This window comes from Oncorhynchus mykiss, chromosome 5 (genome assembly GCF_057628025.1).
Source record: "Oncorhynchus mykiss isolate SJ-2025 chromosome 5, ASM5762802v1, whole genome shotgun sequence".
Taxonomy (NCBI): domain Eukaryota; kingdom Metazoa; phylum Chordata; class Actinopteri; order Salmoniformes; family Salmonidae; genus Oncorhynchus; species Oncorhynchus mykiss.
Window position 1 is genome coordinate 82,309,311 of NC_143026.1, and position 23,619 is coordinate 82,332,929.

The 23,619-nt window shown below is 40.6% G+C and overlaps 1 protein-coding gene across 2 annotated transcripts in view; it reads left to right on the forward strand.

The window, feature by feature from the left end:
- mylk4b (myosin light chain kinase family, member 4b) overlaps window positions 1-23,619 on the forward strand; it is a 96,145-nt gene that overhangs the window by 48,291 nt on the left and 24,235 nt on the right. For both annotated transcript variants that reach the window (XM_036978539.2, XM_090236133.1), the window contains one exon: window positions 2,197-2,293. In XM_036978539.2, the coding sequence (XP_036834434.2) occupies window positions 2,197-2,293 (97 nt within the window). The remainder of the gene's footprint in view (window positions 1-2,196; window positions 2,294-23,619) is intronic.

A 23,619-nucleotide genomic window follows, 5' to 3' on the forward strand; every position in this document is an offset into this window, starting at 1 on the left:
GGGTCATTAATCCTGTCGCAGTTCGACTTCTTCTTCCGCGATACCTTCGTCGCGTCCACCCGGTCTTCCATGTCTCCTGTATCAAGCCCGTTCTTCGCGCCCCCGCTCGTCTTCCCCCCCCCCCCCCATCCTTGTCGAGGGCGCACCCATCTACAGGGTCCGTAGGATTTTGGACATGCGTCCTCGGGGCCGTGGTCACCAGTACCTCGTAGATTGGGAGGGGTACGGTCCTGAGGAGAGGAGTTGGGTTCCCTCTCGGGACGTGCTGGACCGTGCGCTGATCGAGGATTTCCTCCGTTGCCGCCAGGTTTCCTCCTCGAGTGCGCCAGGAGGCGCTCGGTGAGTGGGGGGGTACTGTCATGTATTGTCATGTTGTGTCTTTCTGTCCTTTCCTTTCACCCTGTCTCCCTCTGCTGGTCGTACTAGGTTACCGTTTCTGTCCCTCTTTCCCCCAGCTGTTCCTTGTCTTCTCTGACTACCTCATCCACCCCTTTTCCCACCTGTTCCCTTTTTCCCTCTGATTAGGTCCCTATATCTCTCTCTGTTTCTGCTCCTGTCTTTGTCGGATTCTTGTTTGTGTTGTTCATGCCTGAACCAGACTATCGTCATGTTTGCTGCAACCTTGTCCTGTCCTGTCGGAACCTGCCGGTCCATCTGAGCCTACGTTTTGTTTTGTTATTAAAGAAGCTCTGTTAACGTTAATTCGCTTTTGGGTCCTCATTCACGCACCTGACAGTTGACCCTTCTTTTTCAAGACCTTTGCAATCCGCCCTGGCATGCTGTCAATTAACTTCTGGGCCACATCCTGACTGATGGCAGCCCATTCTTGCATAATTAATGCTTGGAGTTTGTCAGAATTTGTGGGTTTTTGTTTGTCCACCCGCCTCTTGAGGATTGACCACAAGTTCTCAATAGGATTACGGTCTGGGGAGTTTCCTGGCCATGGATCAAAAATATCAATGTTTTGTTCCCCGAGCCACTTAGTTATCACTTTTGCCTTATGGCAAGGTGCTCCATCATGCTGGAAAAGACATTGTTCGTCACCAAACTGTTCCTGGATGGTTTGGAGAAGTTGTTCTCGGAGGATGTGTTGGTACCATTCTTTATTCATGGCTGTGTTCTTAGGGCAAAATTGTGAGTGAGCCCACTCCCTTGGCTGAGAAGCAACCCCACACATGGATGGTCTCAGGTTGCTTTACTGTTGGCATGACACAGGACTGATATTTTTCCTGGAGAGAAGTTGCTTCTTTGCTGCCCTTCTTGACACCAGGCCATCCTCACTGTGCGTGCAGATGCACTCACACCTGCCTGCTGCCATTCCTGAGCTAGATCTGTACTGGTGGTGCCCCGATCCCGCAGCTGAATCAACTTTAGAAGACGTTCCTGGTGCTTGCTGGACTTTCGTGGGCGCCCTGAAGCCTTCTTCACAACAATTGAACCGCCTCTCCTTGAAGTTCTTGATGATCCGATAAATGGTTGATTTAAGTGCATTCTTACTGGCAGCAATACCATTGCCTGTGAAGCCCTTTTTTGTGCAAAGCAATGATGACGGCACATGTTTCCTTGCAGGTAACCATGGTTGACAGAGGAAGAACAATGATTCCAAGCACCACCCTCCTTTTGAAGCTTCCAGTCTGTTATTCGAACTCAATCAGCATGACAGAGTGATCTCCAGCCTTGTCCTCGTCAACACTCGCACCCGTGTTAACGAGAGAATCACTGACATGATGTCAGCTGGTCCTTTTGTGGCAGGGCTGAAATGCAGTGGAAATGGTTTTTGAGGATTCAGTTCATTTGCATGGCAGAGGGACTTTGCAATTAATTGCAATTCATCTGATCACTCTTCATAACATTCTGTAGTATATGCAAACTGCCATCATACAAACTGAGGCAGCAGACTTTGTGAAAATTAACATTTGTGTCATTCTCAAAACTTTTTTCCATGACAGTACAGAAATTCCATTAATTAAAATCCACATAATAATGAACATTTCCTGTTGCTACAGGATTATTTTCCTGCTGTAGCAAACGGGCTCAAATGAAGATCGTACTTCTGTATTTCCCCTGTCTCTTCTCTTTCCATCGCTACCTTCTCTTTACATTCACTGTCATATCATTCAAATGTAAGACCAGAGTGTTGTTGCCCAGTTTTCAATGAGCATTTAAAGTGTATGTCTCCTCCTCTCTCCCTGTCAGCTGAAGGACAATGGGATGAGGGATGGAAAGGACAAGGTCAAACTCAGCCTGAAAGGCCTGAAAGCCCAGAAGAAGAAGAAGCCTCCACATGCATCGGGTAACAGAGATAAATACACCATCTTCACCTCAACTTGTAACACAATAAAGCAGTCAAATAAATGTAACTAAAATAGAGCAGCAGTGCTTCTTTGGTAATAGAGGTCTAATGAGGGGTGCTCTTTGGTAATAGATGTGTAATGAGGGGTGCTCTTTGATAATAAATGTCTAATGAGGGGTGCTCTTTGGTAATAGATGTGTAATAATCGGTGCTCTTTGGTATTAGATGTGTAATGAGCGGTGCTCTTTGGTAATAGATGTCTGATGAGGGGTGCTCTTTGGTAATAGATGTCTAATGAGGGGTGGTCTTTGGTAATAGATGTCTAATGAGGGGTGCTTTGGTAATAGATGTGTAATGAGGAGTGCTCTTTGGTAATAGATGTCTAATGAGGGGTGCTCTTTGGTAATAGATGTCTAATGAGTGGTGTTCTTTGGTAATAGATGTGTAATGAGGAGTGCTCTTTGGTAATAGATGTCTAATGAGGAGTGCTCTTTGGTAATAGATGTGTAATGAGGAGTGCTCTTTGGTAATAGATGTCTAATGAGGGGTGCTCTTTGGTAATATATGTCTAATAAGGGGTGCTCTTTGGTAATAGATGTCTAATGAGGGGTGCTTTGGTAATAGATATGTAATGAGGGGTGCTCTTTGGTAATAGATGTCTAATGAGGGGTGCTTGTTGGTAATAGATGTCTAATGAGGGATGCTTTGGTAATAGATGTGTAATGAGGGGTGCTCTTTGGCAATAGATGTCTAATGAGGAGTACTCTTTGGTAATAGATGTCTAATGAGGGGTGCTCTTTGGTAATAGATGTGTAATGAGGGGTGCTCTTTGGTAACAGATGTCTAATGAGTGTTGCTCTTTGGTAATAGATGTGTAATGAGGGGTGCTCTTTGGTAATAGATGTGTAATGAGGAGTGCTCTTTGGTAATAGATATCTAATGAGTGGTGCTCTTTGGTAATAGATGTCTAATGAGGGCTGCTCTTCGATAATAGATGTCTAATGAGGGGTGCTCTTTGGTAATAGAGGTCTAATGAGGGGTGCTCTTTGGTAATAGATGTCTAATGAGGGGTGCTTTGGGAATAGATGTCTAATGAGGGGTGCTCTTTGGTAATAGATGTGTAATAAGGAGTGCTCTTTGGTAATAGATGTCTAATGACTGGTGCTCTTTGGTAATAGATGTCTAATGACTGGTGCTCTTTGGTAATAGATGTCTAATGAGGGATGCTCTTTGGTAATAGATGTCTAATGAGGGATGCTCTTTGGTAATAGATGTGTAATGAGGGGTGCTCTTTGGTAATAGATGTGTAATGAGGGGTGCTCTTTGGTAATAGATGTCTAATGAGTGGTGCTCTTTGGTAATAGATGCCTAATGAGGGATGCTCTTTGGTAATAGATGTGTAATGAGGGGTGCTCTTTGGTAATAGATGTCTAATGAGGGGTCCTCTTTGGTAATAGATGTCTAATGAGGGGTGCTTTGGGAATAGATGTCTAATGAGGGGTGCTCTTTGGTAATAGATGTGTAATAAGGAGTGCTCTTTGGTAATAGATGTCTAATGACTGGTGCTCTTTGGTAATAGATGTCTAATGAGGGATGCTCTTTGGTAATAGATGTGTAATGAGGGGTGCTCTTTGGTAATAGATGTCTAATGAGGGGTCATCTTTGGTAATAGATGTCTAATGAGGGGTGCTTTGGGAATAGATGTCTTATGAGGGGTGCTTTGGTAATAGATGTGTAATAAGGAGTGCTCTTTGGTAATAGATGTCTAATGAGTGGTGCTCTTTGGTAATAGATGTCTAATGAGGGGTGCTCTTTGGTAATAGATGTGTAATGAGGAGTGCTTTTTGGTAATCAATGTCTAATGAGTGGTGCTCTTTGTTAATATATGTCTAATGAGGGGTGCTCGTTGGTAATAGATGTCTAATGAGGGGTGCTCTTTGGTAATATATGTCTAATGAGGGGTGCTCTTTGGTAATAGATGTCTAATGAGGGGTTCTCTTTGGTAATAGATGTCTAATGAGGGGTGCTCTTTGGTAATATATGTCTAATGAGGTTTGCTTTGGTAATAGATGTCTAATGAGGGGTGCTTTGGTAATAGATGTCTAATGAGGGGTGCTCTTTGGTAATATATGTCTAATGAGGGGTGTTCTTTGGTAATAGATGTGTAATGAGGGGTGCTCTTTGGTAATAGAAGTCTAATGAGGAGTACTCTTTGGTAAAAGATGTGTAATGAGTGGTGATCTTTGGTAATAGATGTGTAATGAGGGGTGCTCTTTGGTAATATATGTGTAATGAGGGGTGCTCTTTGGTAATAGATGTCTAATGAGGGGTGCTCTTTGGTAATAGATGTCTAATGAGGGATGCTCTTTGGTAATAGATGTGTAATGAGGGGTGCTCTATGGTAATAGATGTCTAATGAGGGGTCCTCTTTGGTAATAGATGTCTAATGAGGGGTGCTTTGGGAATAGATGTCTAATGAGGGGTGCTCTTTGGTAATAGATGTGTAATAAGGAGTGCTCTTTGGTAATAGATGTCTAATGAGTGGTGCTCTTTGGTAATAGATGTCTAATGAGTGGTGCTCTTTGGTAATAGATGTCTAATGAGGGATGCTCTTTGGTAATAGATGTGTAATGAGGGGTGCTCTTTGGTAATAGATGTCTAATGAGGGGTCCTCTTTGGTAATATATGTCTAATGAGGGGTTCTTTGGGAATAGATGTCTAATGAGGGGTGCTTTGGTAATAGATGTGTAATAAGGAGTGCTCTTTGGTAAAAGATGTCTAATGAGTGGTGCTCTTTGGTAATAGATGTCTAATGAGGGGTGCTCTTTGGTAATAGATGTGTAATGAGGAGTGCTCTTTGGTAATCAATGTCTAATGAGTGGTGCTCTTTGTTAATATATGTCTAATGAGGGGTGCTCGTTGGTAATAGATGTCTAATGAGGGGTGCTCTTTGGTAATATATGTCTAATGAGGGGTGCTCTTTGGTAATAGATGTATAATGAGGGGTACCTTGGTACTAGATGTCTAATGAGGGGTACTCTTTGGTAATGGATGTCTAATGAGTGTTGCTCTTTGGTAATAGATGTGTAATGAGGGGTGCTCTTTGGTAATAGATGTGTAATGAGGAGTGCTCTTTGGTAATAGATATCTAATGAGTGGTGCTCTTTGGTAATAGATGTCTAATGAGGGGTGCTCTTCGATAATATATGTCTAATGAGGGGTGCTCTTTGGTAATAGAGGTCTAATGAGGGGTGCTCTTTGGTAATAGATGTATAATGAGGGGTGCTCTTTGGTAATATATGTGTAATGAGGGGTGCTCTTTGGTAATAGATGTGTAATGAGGGGTGCTCTTTGGTAATAGATGTCTAATGAGGGGTGATCTTTGGTAATAGATGTCTAATGAGGGATGCTCTTTGGTAATAGATGTGTAATGAGGGGTGCTCTTTGGTAATAGATGTCTAATGAGGGGTGCTTTGGGAATAGATGTCTAATGAGGGGTGCTCTTTGGTAATAGATGTGTAATAAGGAGTGCTCTTTGGTAATAGATGTCTAATGAGTGGTGCTCTTTGGTAATAGATGTCTAATGAGGGGTCCTCTTTGGTAATAGATGTCTAATGAGTGGTGCTTTGGGAATAGATGTCTAATGAGGGGTGCTCTTTGGTAATATATGTCTAATGAGGGGTGTTCTTTGGTAATAGATGTGTAATGAGGGGTGCTCTTTGGTAATAGAAGTCTAATGAGGAGTACTCTTTGGTAAAAGATGTGTAATGAGTGGTGATATTTGGTAATAGATGTATAATGAGGGGTACCTTGGTACTAGATGTCTAATGAGGGGTGCTCTTTGGTAATAGATGTCTAATGAGGAGTGCTCTTTGGTAATAGATGACTAATAAGGGGTACTCTTTGGTAATGGATGTCTAATGAGTGTTGCTCTTTGGTAATAGATGTGTAATGAGGAGTGCTCTTTGGTAATAGATATCTAATGAGTGGTGATCTTTGGTAATAGATGTCCAATGAGGGGTGCTCTTCGATAATATATGTCTAATGAGGGGTGCTCTTTGGTAATAGAGGTCTAATGAGGGGTGCTCTTTGGTAATAGATGTATAATGAGGGGTGCTCTTTGGTAATAGATGTGTAATGAGGGGTGCTCTTTGGTAATAGATGTCTAATGAGGGGTGCTCTTTGGTAATAGATGTCTAATGAGGGGTGCTCTTTGGTAATAGATGTGTAATGAGGAGTGCTTTTTGGTAATCAATGTCTAATGAGTGGTGCTCTTTGTTAATATATGTCTAATGAGGGGTGCTCGTTGGTAATAGATGTCTAATGAGGGGTGCTCTTTGGTAATATATGTCTAATGAGGGGTGCTCTTTGGTAATAGATGTCTAATGAGGGGTTCTCTTTGGTAATAGATGTGTAATGAGGGGTGCTCTTTGGTAATAGATGTGTAATGAGGAGTGCTCTTTGGTAATAGATATCTAATGAGTGGTGCTCTTTGGTAATAGATGTCTAATGAGGGGTGCTCTTCGATAATATATGTCTAATGAGGGGTGCTCTTTGGTAATAGAGGTCTAATGAGGGGTGCTCTTTGGTAATAGATGTGTAATGAGGGGTGCTCTTTGGTAATAGATGTCTAATGAGGGGTGCTCTTTGGTAATAGATGTCTAATGAGGGGTGCTCTTTGGTAATAGATGTGTAATGAGGAGTGCTTTTTGGTAATCAATGTCTAATGAGTGGTGCTCTTTGTTAATATATGTCTAATGAGGGGTGCTCGTTGGTAATAGATGTCTAATGAGGGGTGCTCTTTGGTAATATATGTCTAATGAGGGGTGCTCTTTGGTAATAGATGTCTAATGAGGGGTTCTCTTTGGTAATAGATGTGTAATGAGGGGTGCTCTTTGGTAATAGATGTGTAATGAGGAGTGCTCTTTGGTAATAGATATCTAATGAGTGGTGCTCTTTGGTAATAGATGTCTAATGAGGGGTGCTCTTCGATAATATATGTCTAATGAGGGGTGCTCTTTGGTAATAGAGGTCTAATGAGGGGTGCTCTTTGGTAATAGATGTATAATGAGGGGTGCTCTTTGGTAATAGATGTGTAATGAGGGGTGCTCTTTGGTAATAGATGTGTAATGAGGGGTGCTCTTTGGTAATAGATGTCTAATGAGGGGTGATCTTTGGTAATAGATGTCTAATGAGGGATGCTCTTTGGTAATAGATGTGTAATGAGGGGTGCTCTTTGGTAATAGATGTCTAATGAGGGGTGCTTTGGGAATAGATGTCTAATGAGGGGTGCTCTTTGGTAATAGATGTGTAATAAGGAGTGCTCTTTGGTAATAGATGTCTAATGAGTGGTGCTCTTTGGTAATAGATGTCTAATGAGGGGTGCTCTTTGGTAATAGATGTGTAATGAGGGGTGCTCTTTGGTAACAGATGTCTAATGAGTGTTGCTCTTTGGTAATAGATGTGTAATGAGGGGTGCTCTTTGGTAATAGATGTGTAATGAGGAGTGCTCTTTGGTAATAGATATCTAATGAGTGGTGCTCTTTGGTAATAGATGTCTAATGAGGGCTGCTCTTCGATAATAGATGTCTAATGAGGGGTGCTCTTTGGTAATAGAGGTCTAATGAGGGGTGCTCTTTGGTAATAGATGTCTAATGAGGGGTGCTTTGGGAATAGATGTCTAATGAGGGGTGCTCTTTGGTAATAGATGTGTAATAAGGAGTGCTCTTTGGTAATAGATGTCTAATGACTGGTGCTCTTTGGTAATAGATGTCTAATGACTGGTGCTCTTTGGTAATAGATGTCTAATGAGGGATGCTCTTTGGTAATAGATGTCTAATGAGGGATGCTCTTTGGTAATAGATGTGTAATGAGGGGTGCTCTTTGGTAATAGATGTGTAATGAGGGGTGCTCTTTGGTAATAGATGTCTAATGAGTGGTGCTCTTTGGTAATAGATGCCTAATGAGGGATGCTCTTTGGTAATAGATGTGTAATGAGGGGTGCTCTTTGGTAATAGATGTCTAATGAGGGGTCCTCTTTGGTAATAGATGTCTAATGAGGGGTGCTTTGGGAATAGATGTCTAATGAGGGGTGCTCTTTGGTAATAGATGTGTAATAAGGAGTGCTCTTTGGTAATAGATGTCTAATGACTGGTGCTCTTTGGTAATAGATGTCTAATGAGGGATGCTCTTTGGTAATAGATGTGTAATGAGGGGTGCTCTTTGGTAATAGATGTCTAATGAGGGGTCATCTTTGGTAATAGATGTCTAATGAGGGGTGCTTTGGGAATAGATGTCTTATGAGGGGTGCTTTGGTAATAGATGTGTAATAAGGAGTGCTCTTTGGTAATAGATGTCTAATGAGTGGTGCTCTTTGGTAATAGATGTCTAATGAGGGGTGCTCTTTGGTAATAGATGTGTAATGAGGAGTGCTTTTTGGTAATCAATGTCTAATGAGTGGTGCTCTTTGTTAATATATGTCTAATGAGGGGTGCTCGTTGGTAATAGATGTCTAATGAGGGGTGCTCTTTGGTAATATATGTCTAATGAGGGGTGCTCTTTGGTAATAGATGTCTAATGAGGGGTTCTCTTTGGTAATAGATGTGTAATGAGGGGTGCTCTTTGGTAATAGATGTGTAATGAGGAGTGCTCTTTGGTAATAGATATCTAATGAGTGGTGCTCTTTGGTAATAGATGTCTAATGAGGGGTGCTCTTCGATAATATATGTCTAATGAGGGGTGCTCTTTGGTAATAGAGGTCTAATGAGGGGTGCTCTTTGGTAATAGATGTATAATGAGGGGTGCTCTTTGGTAATAGATGTGTAATGAGGGGTGCTCTTTGGTAATAGATGTGTAATGAGGGGTGCTCTTTGGTAATAGATGTCTAATGAGGGGTGATCTTTGGTAATAGATGTCTAATGAGGGATGCTCTTTGGTAATAGATGTGTAATGAGGGGTGCTCTTTGGTAATAGATGTCTAATGAGGGGTGCTTTGGGAATAGATGTCTAATGAGGGGTGCTCTTTGGTAATAGATGTGTAATAAGGAGTGCTCTTTGGTAATAGATGTCTAATGAGTGGTGCTCTTTGGTAATAGATGTCTAATGAGGGGTGCTCTTTGGTAATAGATGTGTAATGAGGGGTGCTCTTTGGTAACAGATGTCTAATGAGTGTTGCTCTTTGGTAATAGATGTGTAATGAGGGGTGCTCTTTGGTAATAGATGTGTAATGAGGAGTGCTCTTTGGTAATAGATATCTAATGAGTGGTGCTCTTTGGTAATAGATGTCTAATGAGGGCTGCTCTTCGATAATAGATGTCTAATGAGGGGTGCTCTTTGGTAATAGAGGTCTAATGAGGGGTGCTCTTTGGTAATAGATGTCTAATGAGGGGTGCTTTGGGAATAGATGTCTAATGAGGGGTGCTCTTTGGTAATAGATGTGTAATAAGGAGTGCTCTTTGGTAATAGATGTCTAATGACTGGTGCTCTTTGGTAATAGATGTCTAATGACTGGTGCTCTTTGGTAATAGATGTCTAATGAGGGATGCTCTTTGGTAATAGATGTCTAATGAGGGATGCTCTTTGGTAATAGATGTGTAATGAGGGGTGCTCTTTGGTAATAGATGTGTAATGAGGGGTGCTCTTTGGTAATAGATGTCTAATGAGTGGTGCTCTTTGGTAATAGATGCCTAATGAGGGATGCTCTTTGGTAATAGATGTGTAATGAGGGGTGCTCTTTGGTAATAGATGTCTAATGAGGGGTCCTCTTTGGTAATAGATGTCTAATGAGGGGTGCTTTGGGAATAGATGTCTAATGAGGGGTGCTCTTTGGTAATAGATGTGTAATAAGGAGTGCTCTTTGGTAATAGATGTCTAATGACTGGTGCTCTTTGGTAATAGATGTCTAATGAGGGATGCTCTTTGGTAATAGATGTGTAATGAGGGGTGCTCTTTGGTAATAGATGTCTAATGAGGGGTCATCTTTGGTAATAGATGTCTAATGAGGGGTGCTTTGGGAATAGATGTCTTATGAGGGGTGCTTTGGTAATAGATGTGTAATAAGGAGTGCTCTTTGGTAATAGATGTCTAATGAGTGGTGCTCTTTGGTAATAGATGTCTAATGAGGGGTGCTCTTTGGTAATAGATGTGTAATGAGGAGTGCTTTTTGGTAATCAATGTCTAATGAGTGGTGCTCTTTGTTAATATATGTCTAATGAGGGGTGCTCGTTGGTAATAGATGTCTAATGAGGGGTGCTCTTTGGTAATATATGTCTAATGAGGGGTGCTCTTTGGTAATAGATGTCTAATGAGGGGTTCTCTTTGGTAATAGATGTCTAATGAGGGGTGCTCTTTGGTAATATATGTCTAATGAGGTTTGCTTTGGTAATAGATGTCTAATGAGGGGTGCTTTGGTAATAGATGTCTAATGAGGGGTGCTCTTTGGTAATATATGTCTAATGAGGGGTGTTCTTTGGTAATAGATGTGTAATGAGGGGTGCTCTTTGGTAATAGAAGTCTAATGAGGAGTACTCTTTGGTAAAAGATGTGTAATGAGTGGTGATCTTTGGTAATAGATGTGTAATGAGGGGTGCTCTTTGGTAATATATGTGTAATGAGGGGTGCTCTTTGGTAATAGATGTCTAATGAGGGGTGCTCTTTGGTAATAGATGTCTAATGAGGGATGCTCTTTGGTAATAGATGTGTAATGAGGGGTGCTCTATGGTAATAGATGTCTAATGAGGGGTCCTCTTTGGTAATAGATGTCTAATGAGGGGTGCTTTGGGAATAGATGTCTAATGAGGGGTGCTCTTTGGTAATAGATGTGTAATAAGGAGTGCTCTTTGGTAATAGATGTCTAATGAGTGGTGCTCTTTGGTAATAGATGTCTAATGAGTGGTGCTCTTTGGTAATAGATGTCTAATGAGGGATGCTCTTTGGTAATAGATGTGTAATGAGGGGTGCTCTTTGGTAATAGATGTCTAATGAGGGGTCCTCTTTGGTAATATATGTCTAATGAGGGGTTCTTTGGGAATAGATGTCTAATGAGGGGTGCTTTGGTAATAGATGTGTAATAAGGAGTGCTCTTTGGTAAAAGATGTCTAATGAGTGGTGCTCTTTGGTAATAGATGTCTAATGAGGGGTGCTCTTTGGTAATAGATGTGTAATGAGGAGTGCTCTTTGGTAATCAATGTCTAATGAGTGGTGCTCTTTGTTAATATATGTCTAATGAGGGGTGCTCGTTGGTAATAGATGTCTAATGAGGGGTGCTCTTTGGTAATATATGTCTAATGAGGGGTGCTCTTTGGTAATAGATGTATAATGAGGGGTACCTTGGTACTAGATGTCTAATGAGGGGTACTCTTTGGTAATGGATGTCTAATGAGTGTTGCTCTTTGGTAATAGATGTGTAATGAGGGGTGCTCTTTGGTAATAGATGTGTAATGAGGAGTGCTCTTTGGTAATAGATATCTAATGAGTGGTGCTCTTTGGTAATAGATGTCTAATGAGGGGTGCTCTTCGATAATATATGTCTAATGAGGGGTGCTCTTTGGTAATAGAGGTCTAATGAGGGGTGCTCTTTGGTAATAGATGTATAATGAGGGGTGCTCTTTGGTAATAGATGTGTAATGAGGGGTGCTCTTTGGTAATAGATGTGTAATGAGGGGTGCTCTTTGGTAATAGATGTCTAATGAGGGGTGATCTTTGGTAATAGATGTCTAATGAGGGATGCTCTTTGGTAATAGATGTGTAATGAGGGGTGCTCTTTGGTAATAGATGTCTAATGAGGGGTGCTTTGGGAATAGATGTCTAATGAGGGGTGCTCTTTGGTAATAGATGTGTAATAAGGAGTGCTTTTTGGTAATAGATGTCTAATGAGTGGTGCTCTTTGGTAATAGATGTCTAATGAGGGGTCCTCTTTGGTAATAGATGTCTAATGAGTGGTGCTTTGGGAATAGATGTCTAATGAGGGGTGCTCTTTGGTAATATATGTCTAATGAGGGGTGTTCTTTGGTAATAGATGTGTAATGAGGGGTGCTCTTTGGTAATAGAAGTCTAATGAGGAGTACTCTTTGGTAAAAGATGTGTAATGAGTGGTGATATTTGGTAATAGATGTATAATGAGGGGTACCTTGGTACTAGATGTCTAATGAGGGGTGCTCTTTGGTAATAGATGTCTAATGAGGAGTGCTCTTTGGTAATAGATGACTAATAAGGGGTACTCTTTGGTAATGGATGTCTAATGAGTGTTGCTCTTTGGTAATAGATGTGTAATGAGGAGTGCTCTTTGGTAATAGATATCTAATGAGTGGTGATCTTTGGTAATAGATGTCCAATGAGGGGTGCTCTTCGATAATATATGTCTAATGAGGGGTGCTCTTTGGTAATAGAGGTCTAATGAGGGGTGCTCTTTGGTAATAGATGTATAATGAGGGGTGCTCTTTGGTAATAGATGTGTAATGAGGGGTGCTCTTTGGTAATAGATGTCTAATGAGGGGTGCTCTTTGGTAATAGATGTCTAATGAGGGGTGCTCTTTGGTAATAGATGTGTAATGAGGAGTGCTTTTTGGTAATCAATGTCTAATGAGTGGTGCTCTTTGTTAATATATGTCTAATGAGGGGTGCTCGTTGGTAATAGATGTCTAATGAGGGGTGCTCTTTGGTAATATATGTCTAATGAGGGGTGCTCTTTGGTAATAGATGTCTAATGAGGGGTTCTCTTTGGTAATAGATGTGTAATGAGGGGTGCTCTTTGGTAATAGATGTGTAATGAGGAGTGCTCTTTGGTAATAGATATCTAATGAGTGGTGCTCTTTGGTAATAGATGTCTAATGAGGGGTGCTCTTCGATAATATATGTCTAATGAGGGGTGCTCTTTGGTAATAGAGGTCTAATGAGGGGTGCTCTTTGGTAATAGATGTGTAATGAGGGGTGCTCTTTGGTAATAGATGTCTAATGAGGGGTGCTCTTTGGTAATAGATGTCTAATGAGGGGTGCTCTTTGGTAATAGATGTGTAATGAGGAGTGCTTTTTGGTAATCAATGTCTAATGAGTGGTGCTCTTTGTTAATATATGTCTAATGAGGGGTGCTCGTTGGTAATAGATGTCTAATGAGGGGTGCTCTTTGGTAATATATGTCTAATGAGGGGTGCTCTTTGGTAATAGATGTCTAATGAGGGGTTCTCTTTGGTAATAGATGTGTAATGAGGGGTGCTCTTTGGTAATAGATGTGTAATGAGGAGTGCTCTTTGGTAATAGATATCTAATGAGTGGTGCTCTTTGGTAATAGATGTCTAATGAGGGGTGCTCTTCGATAATATATGTCTAATGAGGGGTGCTCTTTGGTAATAGAGGTCTAATGAGGGGTGCTCTTTGGTAATAGATGTATAATGAGGGGTGCTCTTTGGTAATAGATGTGTAATGAGGGGTGCTCTTTGGTAATAGATGTGTAATGAGGGGTGCTCTTTGGTAATAGATGTCTAATGAGGGGTGATCTTTGGTAATAGATGTCTAATGAGGGATGCTCTTTGGTAATAGATGTGTAATGAGGGGTGCTCTTTGGTAATAGATGTCTAATGAGGGGTGCTTTGGGAATAGATGTCTAATGAGGGGTGCTCTTTGGTAATAGATGTGTAATAAGGAGTGCTCTTTGGTAATAGATGTCTAATGAGTGGTGCTCTTTGGTAATAGATGTCTAATGAGGGGTCCTCTTTGGTAATAGATGTCTAATGAGTGGTGCTTTGGGAATAGATGTCTAATGAGGGGTGCTCTTTGGTAATATATGTCTAATGAGGGGTGTTCTTTGGTAATAGATGTGTAATGAGGGGTGCTCTTTGGTAATAGAAGTCTAATGAGGAGTACTCTTTGGTAAAATATGTGTAATGAGTGGTGATATTTGGTAATAGATGTATAATGAGGGGTACCTTGGTACTAGATGTCTAATGAGGGGTGCTCTTTGGTAATAGACGTCTAATGAGGAGTGCTCTTTGGTAATAGATGACTAATAAGGGGTACTCTTTGGTAATGGATGTCTAATGAGTGTTGCTCTTTGGTAATAGATGTGTAATGAGGAGTGCTCTTTGGTAATAGATATCTAATGAGTGGTGATCTTTGGTAATAGATGTCCAATGAGGGGTGCTCTTCGATAATATATGTCTAATGAGGGGTGCTCTTTGGTAATAGAGGTCTAATGAGGGGTGCTCTTTGGTAATAGATGTATAATGAGGGGTGCTCTTTGGTAATAGATGTGTAATGAGGGGTGCTCTTTGGTAATAGATGTCTAATGAGGGGTGCTCTTTGGTAATAGATGTCTAATGAGGGGTGCTCTTTGGTAATAGATGTGTAATGAGGAGTGCTTTTTGGTAATCAATGTCTAATGAGTGGTGCTCTTTGTTAATATATGTCTAATGAGGGGTGCTCGTTGGTAATAGATGTCTAATGAGGGGTGCTCTTTGGTAATATATGTCTAATGAGGGGTGCTCTTTGGTAATAGATGTCTAATGAGGGGTTCTCTTTGGTAATAGATGTCTAATGAGGGGTGCTCTTTGGTAATATATGTCTAATGAGGTTTGCTTTGGTAATAGATGTCTAATGAGGGGTGCTTTGGTAATAGATGTCTAATGAGGGGTGCTCTTTGGTAATATATGTCTAATGAGGGGTGTTCTTTGGTAATAGATGTGTAATGAGGGGTGCTCTTTGGTAATAGAAGTCTAATGAGGAGTACTCTTTGGTAAAAGATGTGTAATGAGTGGTGATCTTTGGTAATAGATGTATAATGAGGGGTACCTTGGTACTAGATGTCTAATAAAGGGGTGCTCTTTGGTAATAGATGTCTAATGAGGAGTGCTCTTTGGTAATAGATGTCTAATAAGGGGTACTCTTTGGTAATGGATGTCTAATGAGTGTTGCTCTTTGGTAATAGATGTGTAATGAGGGGTGCTCTTCGATAATAGATGTCTAATGAGGGGTGCTCTTTGGTAATAGAGGTCTAATGAGGGGTGCTCTTTGGTAATAGATGTATAATGAGGGGTGCTCTTTGGTAATAGATGTGTAATGAGGGGTGCTCTTTGGTAATAGATGTGTAATGAGGGGTGCTCTTTGGTAATAGATGTCTAATGAGGGGTGCTCTTTGGTAATAGATGTCTAATGAGGGATGCTCTTTGGTAATAGATGTGTAATGAGGGGTGCTCTATGGTAATAGATGTCTAATGAGGGGTCCTCTTTGGTAATAGATGTCTAATGAGGGGTGCTTTGGGAATAGATGTCTAATGAGGGGTGCTCTTTGGTAATAGATGTGTAATAAGGAGTGCTCTTTGGTAATAGATGTCTAATGAGTGGTGCTCTTTGGTAATAGATGTCTAATGAGTGGTGCTCTTTGGTAATAGATGTCTAATGAGGGATGCTCTTTGGTAATAGATGTGTAATGAGGGGTGCTCTTTGGTAATAGATGTCTAATGAGGGGTCCTCTTTGGTAATAGATGTCTAATGAGGGGTGCTTTGGGAATAGATGTCTAATGAGGGGTGCTTTGGTAATAGATGTGTAATAAGGAGTGCTCTTTGGTATAAGATGTCTAATGAATGGTGCTCTTTGGTAATAGATGTCTAATGAGGGGTGCTCTTTGGTAATAGATGTGTAATGAGGAGTGCTCTTTGGTAATCAATGTCTAATGAGTGGTGCTCTTTGTTAATATATGTCTAATGAGGGGTGCTCGTTGGTAATAGATGTCTAATGAGGGGTGCTCTTTGGTAATATATGTCTAATGAGGGGTGCTCTTTGGTAATAGATGTATAATGAGGGGTACCTTGGTACTAGATGTCTAATGAGGGGTGCTCTTTGGTAATAGATGTCTAATGAGGAGTGCTCTTTGGTAATAGATGTCTAATAAGGGGTACTCTTTGGTAATGGATGTCTAATGAGTGTTGCTCTTTGGTAATAGATGTGTAATGAGGGGTGCTCTTTGGTAATAGATGTGTAATGAGGAGTGCTCTTTGGTAATAGATATCTAATGAGTGGTGCTCTTTGGTAATAGATGTCTAATGAGGGGTGCTCTTCGATAATATATGTCTAATGAGGGGTGCTCTTTGGTAATAGAGGTCTAATGAGGGGTGCTCTTTGGTAATAGATGTATAATGAGGGGTGCTCTTTGGTAATAGATGTGTAATGAGGGGTGCTCTTTGGTAATAGATGTGTAATGAGGGGTGCTATTTGGTAATAGATGTCTAATGAGGGGTGATCTTTGGTAATAGATGTCTAATGAGGGATGCTCTTTGGTAATAGATGTGTAATGAGGGGTGCTCTTTGGTAATAGATGTCTAATGAGGGGTGCTTTGGGAATAGATGTCTAATGAGGGGTGCTCTTTGGTAATAGATGTGTAATAAGGAGTGCTCTTTGGTAATAGATGTCTAATGAGTGGTGCTCTTTGGTAATAGATGTCTAATGAGGGGTCCTCTTTGGTAATAGATGTCTAATGAGTGGTGCTTTGGGAATAGATGTCTAATGAGGGGTGCTCTTTGGTAATATATGTCTAATGAGGGGTGTTCTTTGGTAATAGATGTGTAATGAGGGGTGCTCTTTGGTAATAGAAGTCTAATGAGGAGTACTCTTTGGTAAAAGATGTGTAATGAGTGGTGATATTTGGTAATAGATGTATAATGAGGGGTACCTTGGTACTAGATGTCTAATGAGGGGTGCTCTTTGGTAATAGATGTCTAATGAGGAGTGCTCTTTGGTAATAGATGACTAATAAGGGGTACTCTTTGGTAATAGATGTCTAATGAGGGGTGCTCTTTGGTAATAGATGTATAATGAGGGGTGCTCTTTGGTAATAGATGTGTAATGAGGGGTGCTCTTTGGTAATAGATGTCTAATGAGGGGTGCTCTTTGGTAATAGATGTCTAATGAGAGATGCTCTTTGGTAATAGATGTGTAATGAGGGGTGCTCTTTGGTAATAGATGTCTAATGAGGGGTCCTCTTTGGTAATAGATGTCTAATGAGGGGTGCTTTGGTAATAGATGTGTAATAAGGAGTGCTCTTTGGTAATAGATGTCTAATGAGTGGTGCTCTTTGTTAATATATGTCTAATGAGGGGTGCTCGTTGGTAATAGATGTCTAATGAGGGGTGCTTTTTGGTAATATATGTCTAATGAGGGGTGCTCTTTGGTAATAGATGTCTAATAAGGGGTACTCTTTGGTAATAGATGTCTAATGAGTGTTGCTCTTTGGTAATAGATGTGCAATGAGGAGTGCTCTTTGGTAATAGATGTCTAATGAGGGGTCCTCTTTGGTAATAGATGTCTAATGAGGGGTGCTTTGGGAATAGATGTCTAATGAGGGGTGCTCTTTGGTAATATATGTCTAATGAGGGGTGTTCTTTGGTAATAGATGTGTAATGAGGGGTGCTCTTTGGTAATAGAAGTCTAATGAGGAGTACTCTTTGGTAAAAGATGTGTAATGAGTGGTGATATTTGGTAATAGATGTATAATGAGGGATGCTCTTTGGTAATAGATGTGTAATGAGGGGTGCTCTTTGGTAATAGATGTCTAATGAGGGATGCTCTTTGGTAATAGATGTGTAATGAGGGGTGCTCTATGGTAATAGATGTCTAATGAGGGGTCCTCTTTGGTAATAGATGTCTAATGAGGGGTGCTTTGGGAATAGATGTCTAATGAGGGGTGCTCTTTGGTAATAGATGTGTAATAAGGAGTGCTCTTTGGTAATAGATGTCTAATGAGTGGTGCTCTTTGGTAATAGATGTCTAATGAGTGGTGCTCTTTGGTAATAGATGTCTAATGAGGGATGCTCTTTGGTAATAGATGTGTAATGAGGGGTGCTCTTTGGTAATAGATGTCTAATGAGGGGTCCTCTTTGGTAATAGATGTCTAATGAGGGGTGCTTTGGGAATAGATGTCTAATGAGGGGTGCTTTGGTAATAGATGTGTAATAAGGAGTGCTCTTTGGTAAAAGATGTCTAATGAGTGGTGCTCTTTGGTAATAGATGTCTAATGAGGGGTGCTCTTTGGTAATAGATGTGTAATGAGGAGTGCTCTTTGGTAATCAATGTCTAATGAGTGGTGCTCTTTGTTAATATATGTCTAATGAGGGGTGCTCGTTGGTAATAGATGTCTAATGAGGGGTGCTCTTTGGTAATATATGTCTAATGAGGGGTGCTCTTTGGTAATAGATGTATAATGAGGGGTACCTTGGTACTAGATGTCTAATGAGGGGTGCTCTTTGGTAATAGATGTCTAATGAGGAGTGCTCTTTGGTAATAGATGTCTAATAAGGGGTACTCTTTGGTAATGGATGTCTAATGAGTGTTGCTCTTTGGTAATAGATGTGTAATGAGGGGTGCTCTTTGGTAATAGATGTTTAATGAGGAGTGCTCTTTGGTAATAGATATCTAATGAGTGGTGCTCTTTGGTAATAGATGTCTAATGAGGGGTGCTCTTCGATAATATATGTCTAATGAGGGGTGCTCTTTGGTAATAGAGGTCTAATGAGGGGTGCTCTTTGGTAATAGATGTATAATGAGGGGTGCTCTTTGGTAATAGATGTGTAATGAGGGGTGCTATTTGGTAATAGATGTCTAATGAGGGGTGATCTTTGGTAATAGATGTCTAATGAGGGATGCTCTTTGGTAATAGATGTGTAATGAGGGGTGCTCTTTGGTAATAGATGTCTAATGAGGGGTGCTTTGGGAATAGATGTCTAATGAGGGGTGCTCTTTGGTAATAGATGTGTAATAAGGAGTGCTCTTTGGTAATAGATGTCTAATGAGTGGTGCTCTTTGGTAATAGATGTCTAATGAGGGGTCCTCTTTGGTAATAGATGTCTAATGAGTGGTGCTTTGGGAATAGATGTCTAATGAGGGGTGCTCTTTGGTAATATATGTCTAATGAGGGGTGTTCTTTGGTAATAGATGTGTAATGAGGGGTGCTCTTTGGTAATAGAAGTCTAATGAGGAGTACTCTTTGGTAAAAGATGTGTAATGAGTGGTGATATTTGGTAATAGATGTATAATGAGGGGTACCTTGGTACTAGATGTCTAATGAGGGGTGCTCTTTGGTAATAGATGTCTAATGAGGAGTGCTCTTTGGTAATAGATGACTAATAAGGGGTACTCTTTGGTAATGGATGTCTAATGAGTGTTGCTCTTTGGTAATAGATGTGTAATGAGGAGTGCTCTTTGGTAATAGATATCTAATGAGTGGTGCTCTTTGGTAATAGATGTCCAATGAGGGGTGCTCTTCGATAATATATGTCTAATGAGGGGTGCTCTTTGGTAATAGAGGTCTAATGAGGGGTGCTCTTTGGTAATAGATGTATAATGAGGGGTGCTCTTTGGTAATAGATGTGTAATGAGGGGTGCTCTTTGGTAATAGATGTCTAATGAGGGGTGCTCTTTGGTAATAGATGTCTAATGAGAGATGCTCTTTGGTAATAGATGTGTAATGAGGGGTGCTCTTTGGTAATAGATGTCTAATGAGGGGTCCTCTTTGGTAATAGATGTCTAATTAGGGGTGCTTTGGTAATAGATGTGTAATAAGGAGTGCTCTTTGGTAATAGATGTCTAATGAGTGGTGCTCTTTGGTAATATATGTCTAATGAGTGGTGCTCTTTGGTAATTGATGTCTAATGATGGATGCTCTTTGGTAATAGATGTGTAATGAGGGGTGCTCTTTGGTAATAGATGTCTAATGAGGGGTCCTCTTTGGTAATAGATGTCTAATGTAGGGTGCTTTGGGAATAGATGTCTAATGATGGGTGCTTTGGTAATAGATGTGTAATAAGGAGTGCTCTTTGGTAATAGATGTCTAATGAGTGGTGCTCTTTGGTAATAGATGTCTAATGAGGGGTGCTATTTGGTAATATATGTGTAATGAGGAGTGCTCTTTGGTAATCAATGTCTAATGAGTGGTGCTCTTTGTTAATATATGTCTAATGAGGGGTGCTCGTTGGTAATAGATGTCTAATGAGGGGTGCTCTTTGGTAATATATGTCTAATGAGGGGTGCTCTTTGGTAATATATGTCTAATAAGGGGTACTCTTTGGTAATAGATGTCTAATGAGTGTTGCTCTTTGGTAATAGATGTGCAATGAGGAGTGCTCTTTGGTAATAGATGTCTAATGAGGGGTCCTCTTTGGTAATAGATGTCTAATGAGGGGTGCTTTGGGAATAGATGTCTAATGAGGGGTGCTCTGTGGTAATATATGTCTAATGAGGGGTGTTCTTTGGTAATAGATGTGTAATGAGGGGTGCTCTTTGGTAATAGAAGTCTAATGAGGAGTACTCTTTGGTAAAAGATGTGTAATGAGTGGTGATCTTTGGCAATAGATGTATAATGAGGGGTACCTTGGTACTAGATGTCTAATGAGGGGTGCTCTTTGGTAATAGATGTCTAATGAGGAGTGCTCTTTGGTAATAGATGTCTAATAAGGGGTACTCTTTGGTAATGGATGTCTAATGAGTGTTGCTCTTTGGTAATAGATGTGTAATGAGGGGTGCTCTTTGGTAATAGATGTGTAATGAGGGGTGCTCTTCGATAATATATGTCTAATGAGGGGTGCTCTTTGGTAATAGATGTCTAATGGGGGGTGCTTTGGGAATAGATGTCTAATGAGGGGTGCTTTGGTAATAGATGTGTAATAAGGAGTGCTCTTTGGTAATAGATGTCTAATGAGTGGTGCTCTTTGGTAATAGATGTCTAATGAGGGGTGCTCTTTGGTAATAGATGTGTAATGAGGAGTGCTCTTTGGTAATCAATGTCTAATGAGTGGTGCTCTTTGTTAATATATGTCTAATGAGGGGTGCTCGTTGGTAATAGATGTCTAATGAGGGGTGCTCTTTGGTAATATATGTCTAATGAGGGGTGCTCTTTGGTAATAGATGTATAATGAGGGGTACCTTGGTACTAGATGTCTAATGAGGGGTGCTCTTTGGTAATAGATGTCTAATGAGGAGTGCTCTTTGGTAATAGATGTCTAATAAGGGGTACTCTTTGGTAATGGATGTCTAATGAGTGTTGCTCTTTGGTAATAGATGTGTAATGAGGGGTGCTCTTTGGTAATAGATGTGTAATGAGGAGTGCTCTTTGGTAATAGATATCTAATGAGGGATGCTCTTTGGTAATAGATGTGTAATGAGGGGTGCTCTATGGTAATAGATGTCTAATGAGGGGTCCTCTTTGGTAATAGATGTCTAATGAGGGGTGCTTTGGGAATAGATGTCTAATGAGGGGTGCTCTTTGGTAATAGATGTGTAATAAGGAGTGCTCTTTGGTAATAGATGTCTAATGAGTGGTGCTCTTTGGTAATAGATGTCTAATGAGTGGTGCTCTTTGGTAATAGATGTCTAATGAGGGATGCTCTTTGGTAATAGATGTGTAATGAGGGGTGCTCTTTGGTAATAGATGTCTAATGAGGGGTCCTCTTTGGTAATAGATGTCTAATGAGGGGTGCTTTGGGAATAGATGTCTAATGAGGGGTGCTTTGGTAATAGATGTGTAATAAGGAGTGCTCTTTGGTAAAAGATGTCTAATGAGTGGTGCTCTTTGGTAATAGATGTCTAATGAGGGGTGCTCTTTGGTAATAGATGTGTAATGAGGAGTGCTCTTTGGTAATCAATGTCTAATGAGTGGTGCTCTTTGTTAATATATGTCTAATGAGGGGTGCTCGTTGGTAATAGATGTCTAATGAGGGGTGCTCTTTGGTAATATATGTCTAATGAGGGGTGCTCTTTGGTAATAGATGTATAATGAGGGGTACCTTGGTACTAGATGTCTAATGAGGGGTGCTCTTTGGTAATAGATGTCTAATGAGGAGTGCTCTTTGGTAATAGATGTCTAATAAGGGGTACTCTTTGGTAATGGATGTCTAATGAGTGTTGCTCTTTGGTAATAGATGTGTAATGAGGGGTGCTCTTTGGTAATAGATGTGTAATGAGGAGTGCTCTTTGGTAATAGATATCTAATGAGTGGTGCTCTTTGGTAATAGATGTCTAATGAGGGGTGCTCTTCGATAATATATGTCTAATGAGGGGTGCTCTTTGGTAATAGAGGTCTAATGAGGGGTGCTCTTTGGTAATAGATGTATAATGAGGGGTGCTCTTTGGTAATAGATGTGTAATGAGGGGTGCTCTTTGGTAATAGATGTGTAATGAGGGGTGCTATTTGGTAATAGATGTCTAATGAGGGGTGATCTTTGGTAATAGATGTCTAATGAGGGATGCTCTTTGGTAATAGATGTGTAATGAGGGGTGCTCTTTGGTAATAGATGTCTAATGAGGGGTGCTTTGGGAATAGATGTCTAATGAGGGGTGCTCTTTGGTAATAGATGTGTAATAAGGAGTGCTCTTTGGTAATAGATGTCTAATGAGTGGTGCTCTTTGGTAATAGATGTCTAATGAGGGGTCCTCTTTGGTAATAGATGTCTAATGAGTGGTGCTTTGGGAATAGATGTCTAATGAGGGGTGCTCTTTGGTAATATATGTCTAATGAGGGGTGTTCTTTGGTAATAGATGTGTAATGAGGGGTGCTCTTTGGTAATAGAAGTCTAATGAGGAGTACTCTTTGGTAAAAGATGTGTAATGAGTGGTGATATTTGGTAATAGATGTATAATGAGGGGTACCTTGGTACTAGATGTCTAATGAGGGGTGCTCTTTGGTAATAGATGTCTAATGAGGAGTGCTCTTTGGTAATAGATGACTAATAAGGGGTACTCTTTGGTAATGGATGTCTAATGAGTGTTGCTCTTTGGTAATAGATGTGTAATGAGGGGTGCTCTTTGGTAATAGATGTGTAATGAGGAGTGCTCTTTGGTAATAGATATCTAATGAGTGGTGCTCTTTGGTAATAGATGTCTAATGAGGGGTGCTCTTCGATAATATATGTCTAATGAGGGGTGCTCTTTGGTAATAGAGGTCTAATGAGGGGTGCTCTTTGTTAATAGATGTATAATGAGGGGTGCTCTTTGGTAATAGATGTGTAATGAGGGGTGCTCTTTGGTAATAGATGTGTAATGAGGGGTGCTATTTGGTAATAGATGTCTAATGAGGGGTGATCTTTGGTAATAGATGTCTAATGAGGGATGCTCTTTGGTAATAGATGTGTAATGAGGGGTGCTCTTTGGTAATAGATGTCTAATGAGGGGTGCTTTGGGAATAGATGTCTAATGAGGGGTGCTCTTTGGTAATAGATGTGTAATAAGGAGTGCTCTTTGGTAATAGATGTCTAATGAGTGGTGCTCTTTGGTAATAGATGTCTAATGAGGGGTCCTCTTTGGTAATAGATGTCTAATGAGTGGTGCTTTGGGAATAGATGTCTAATGAGG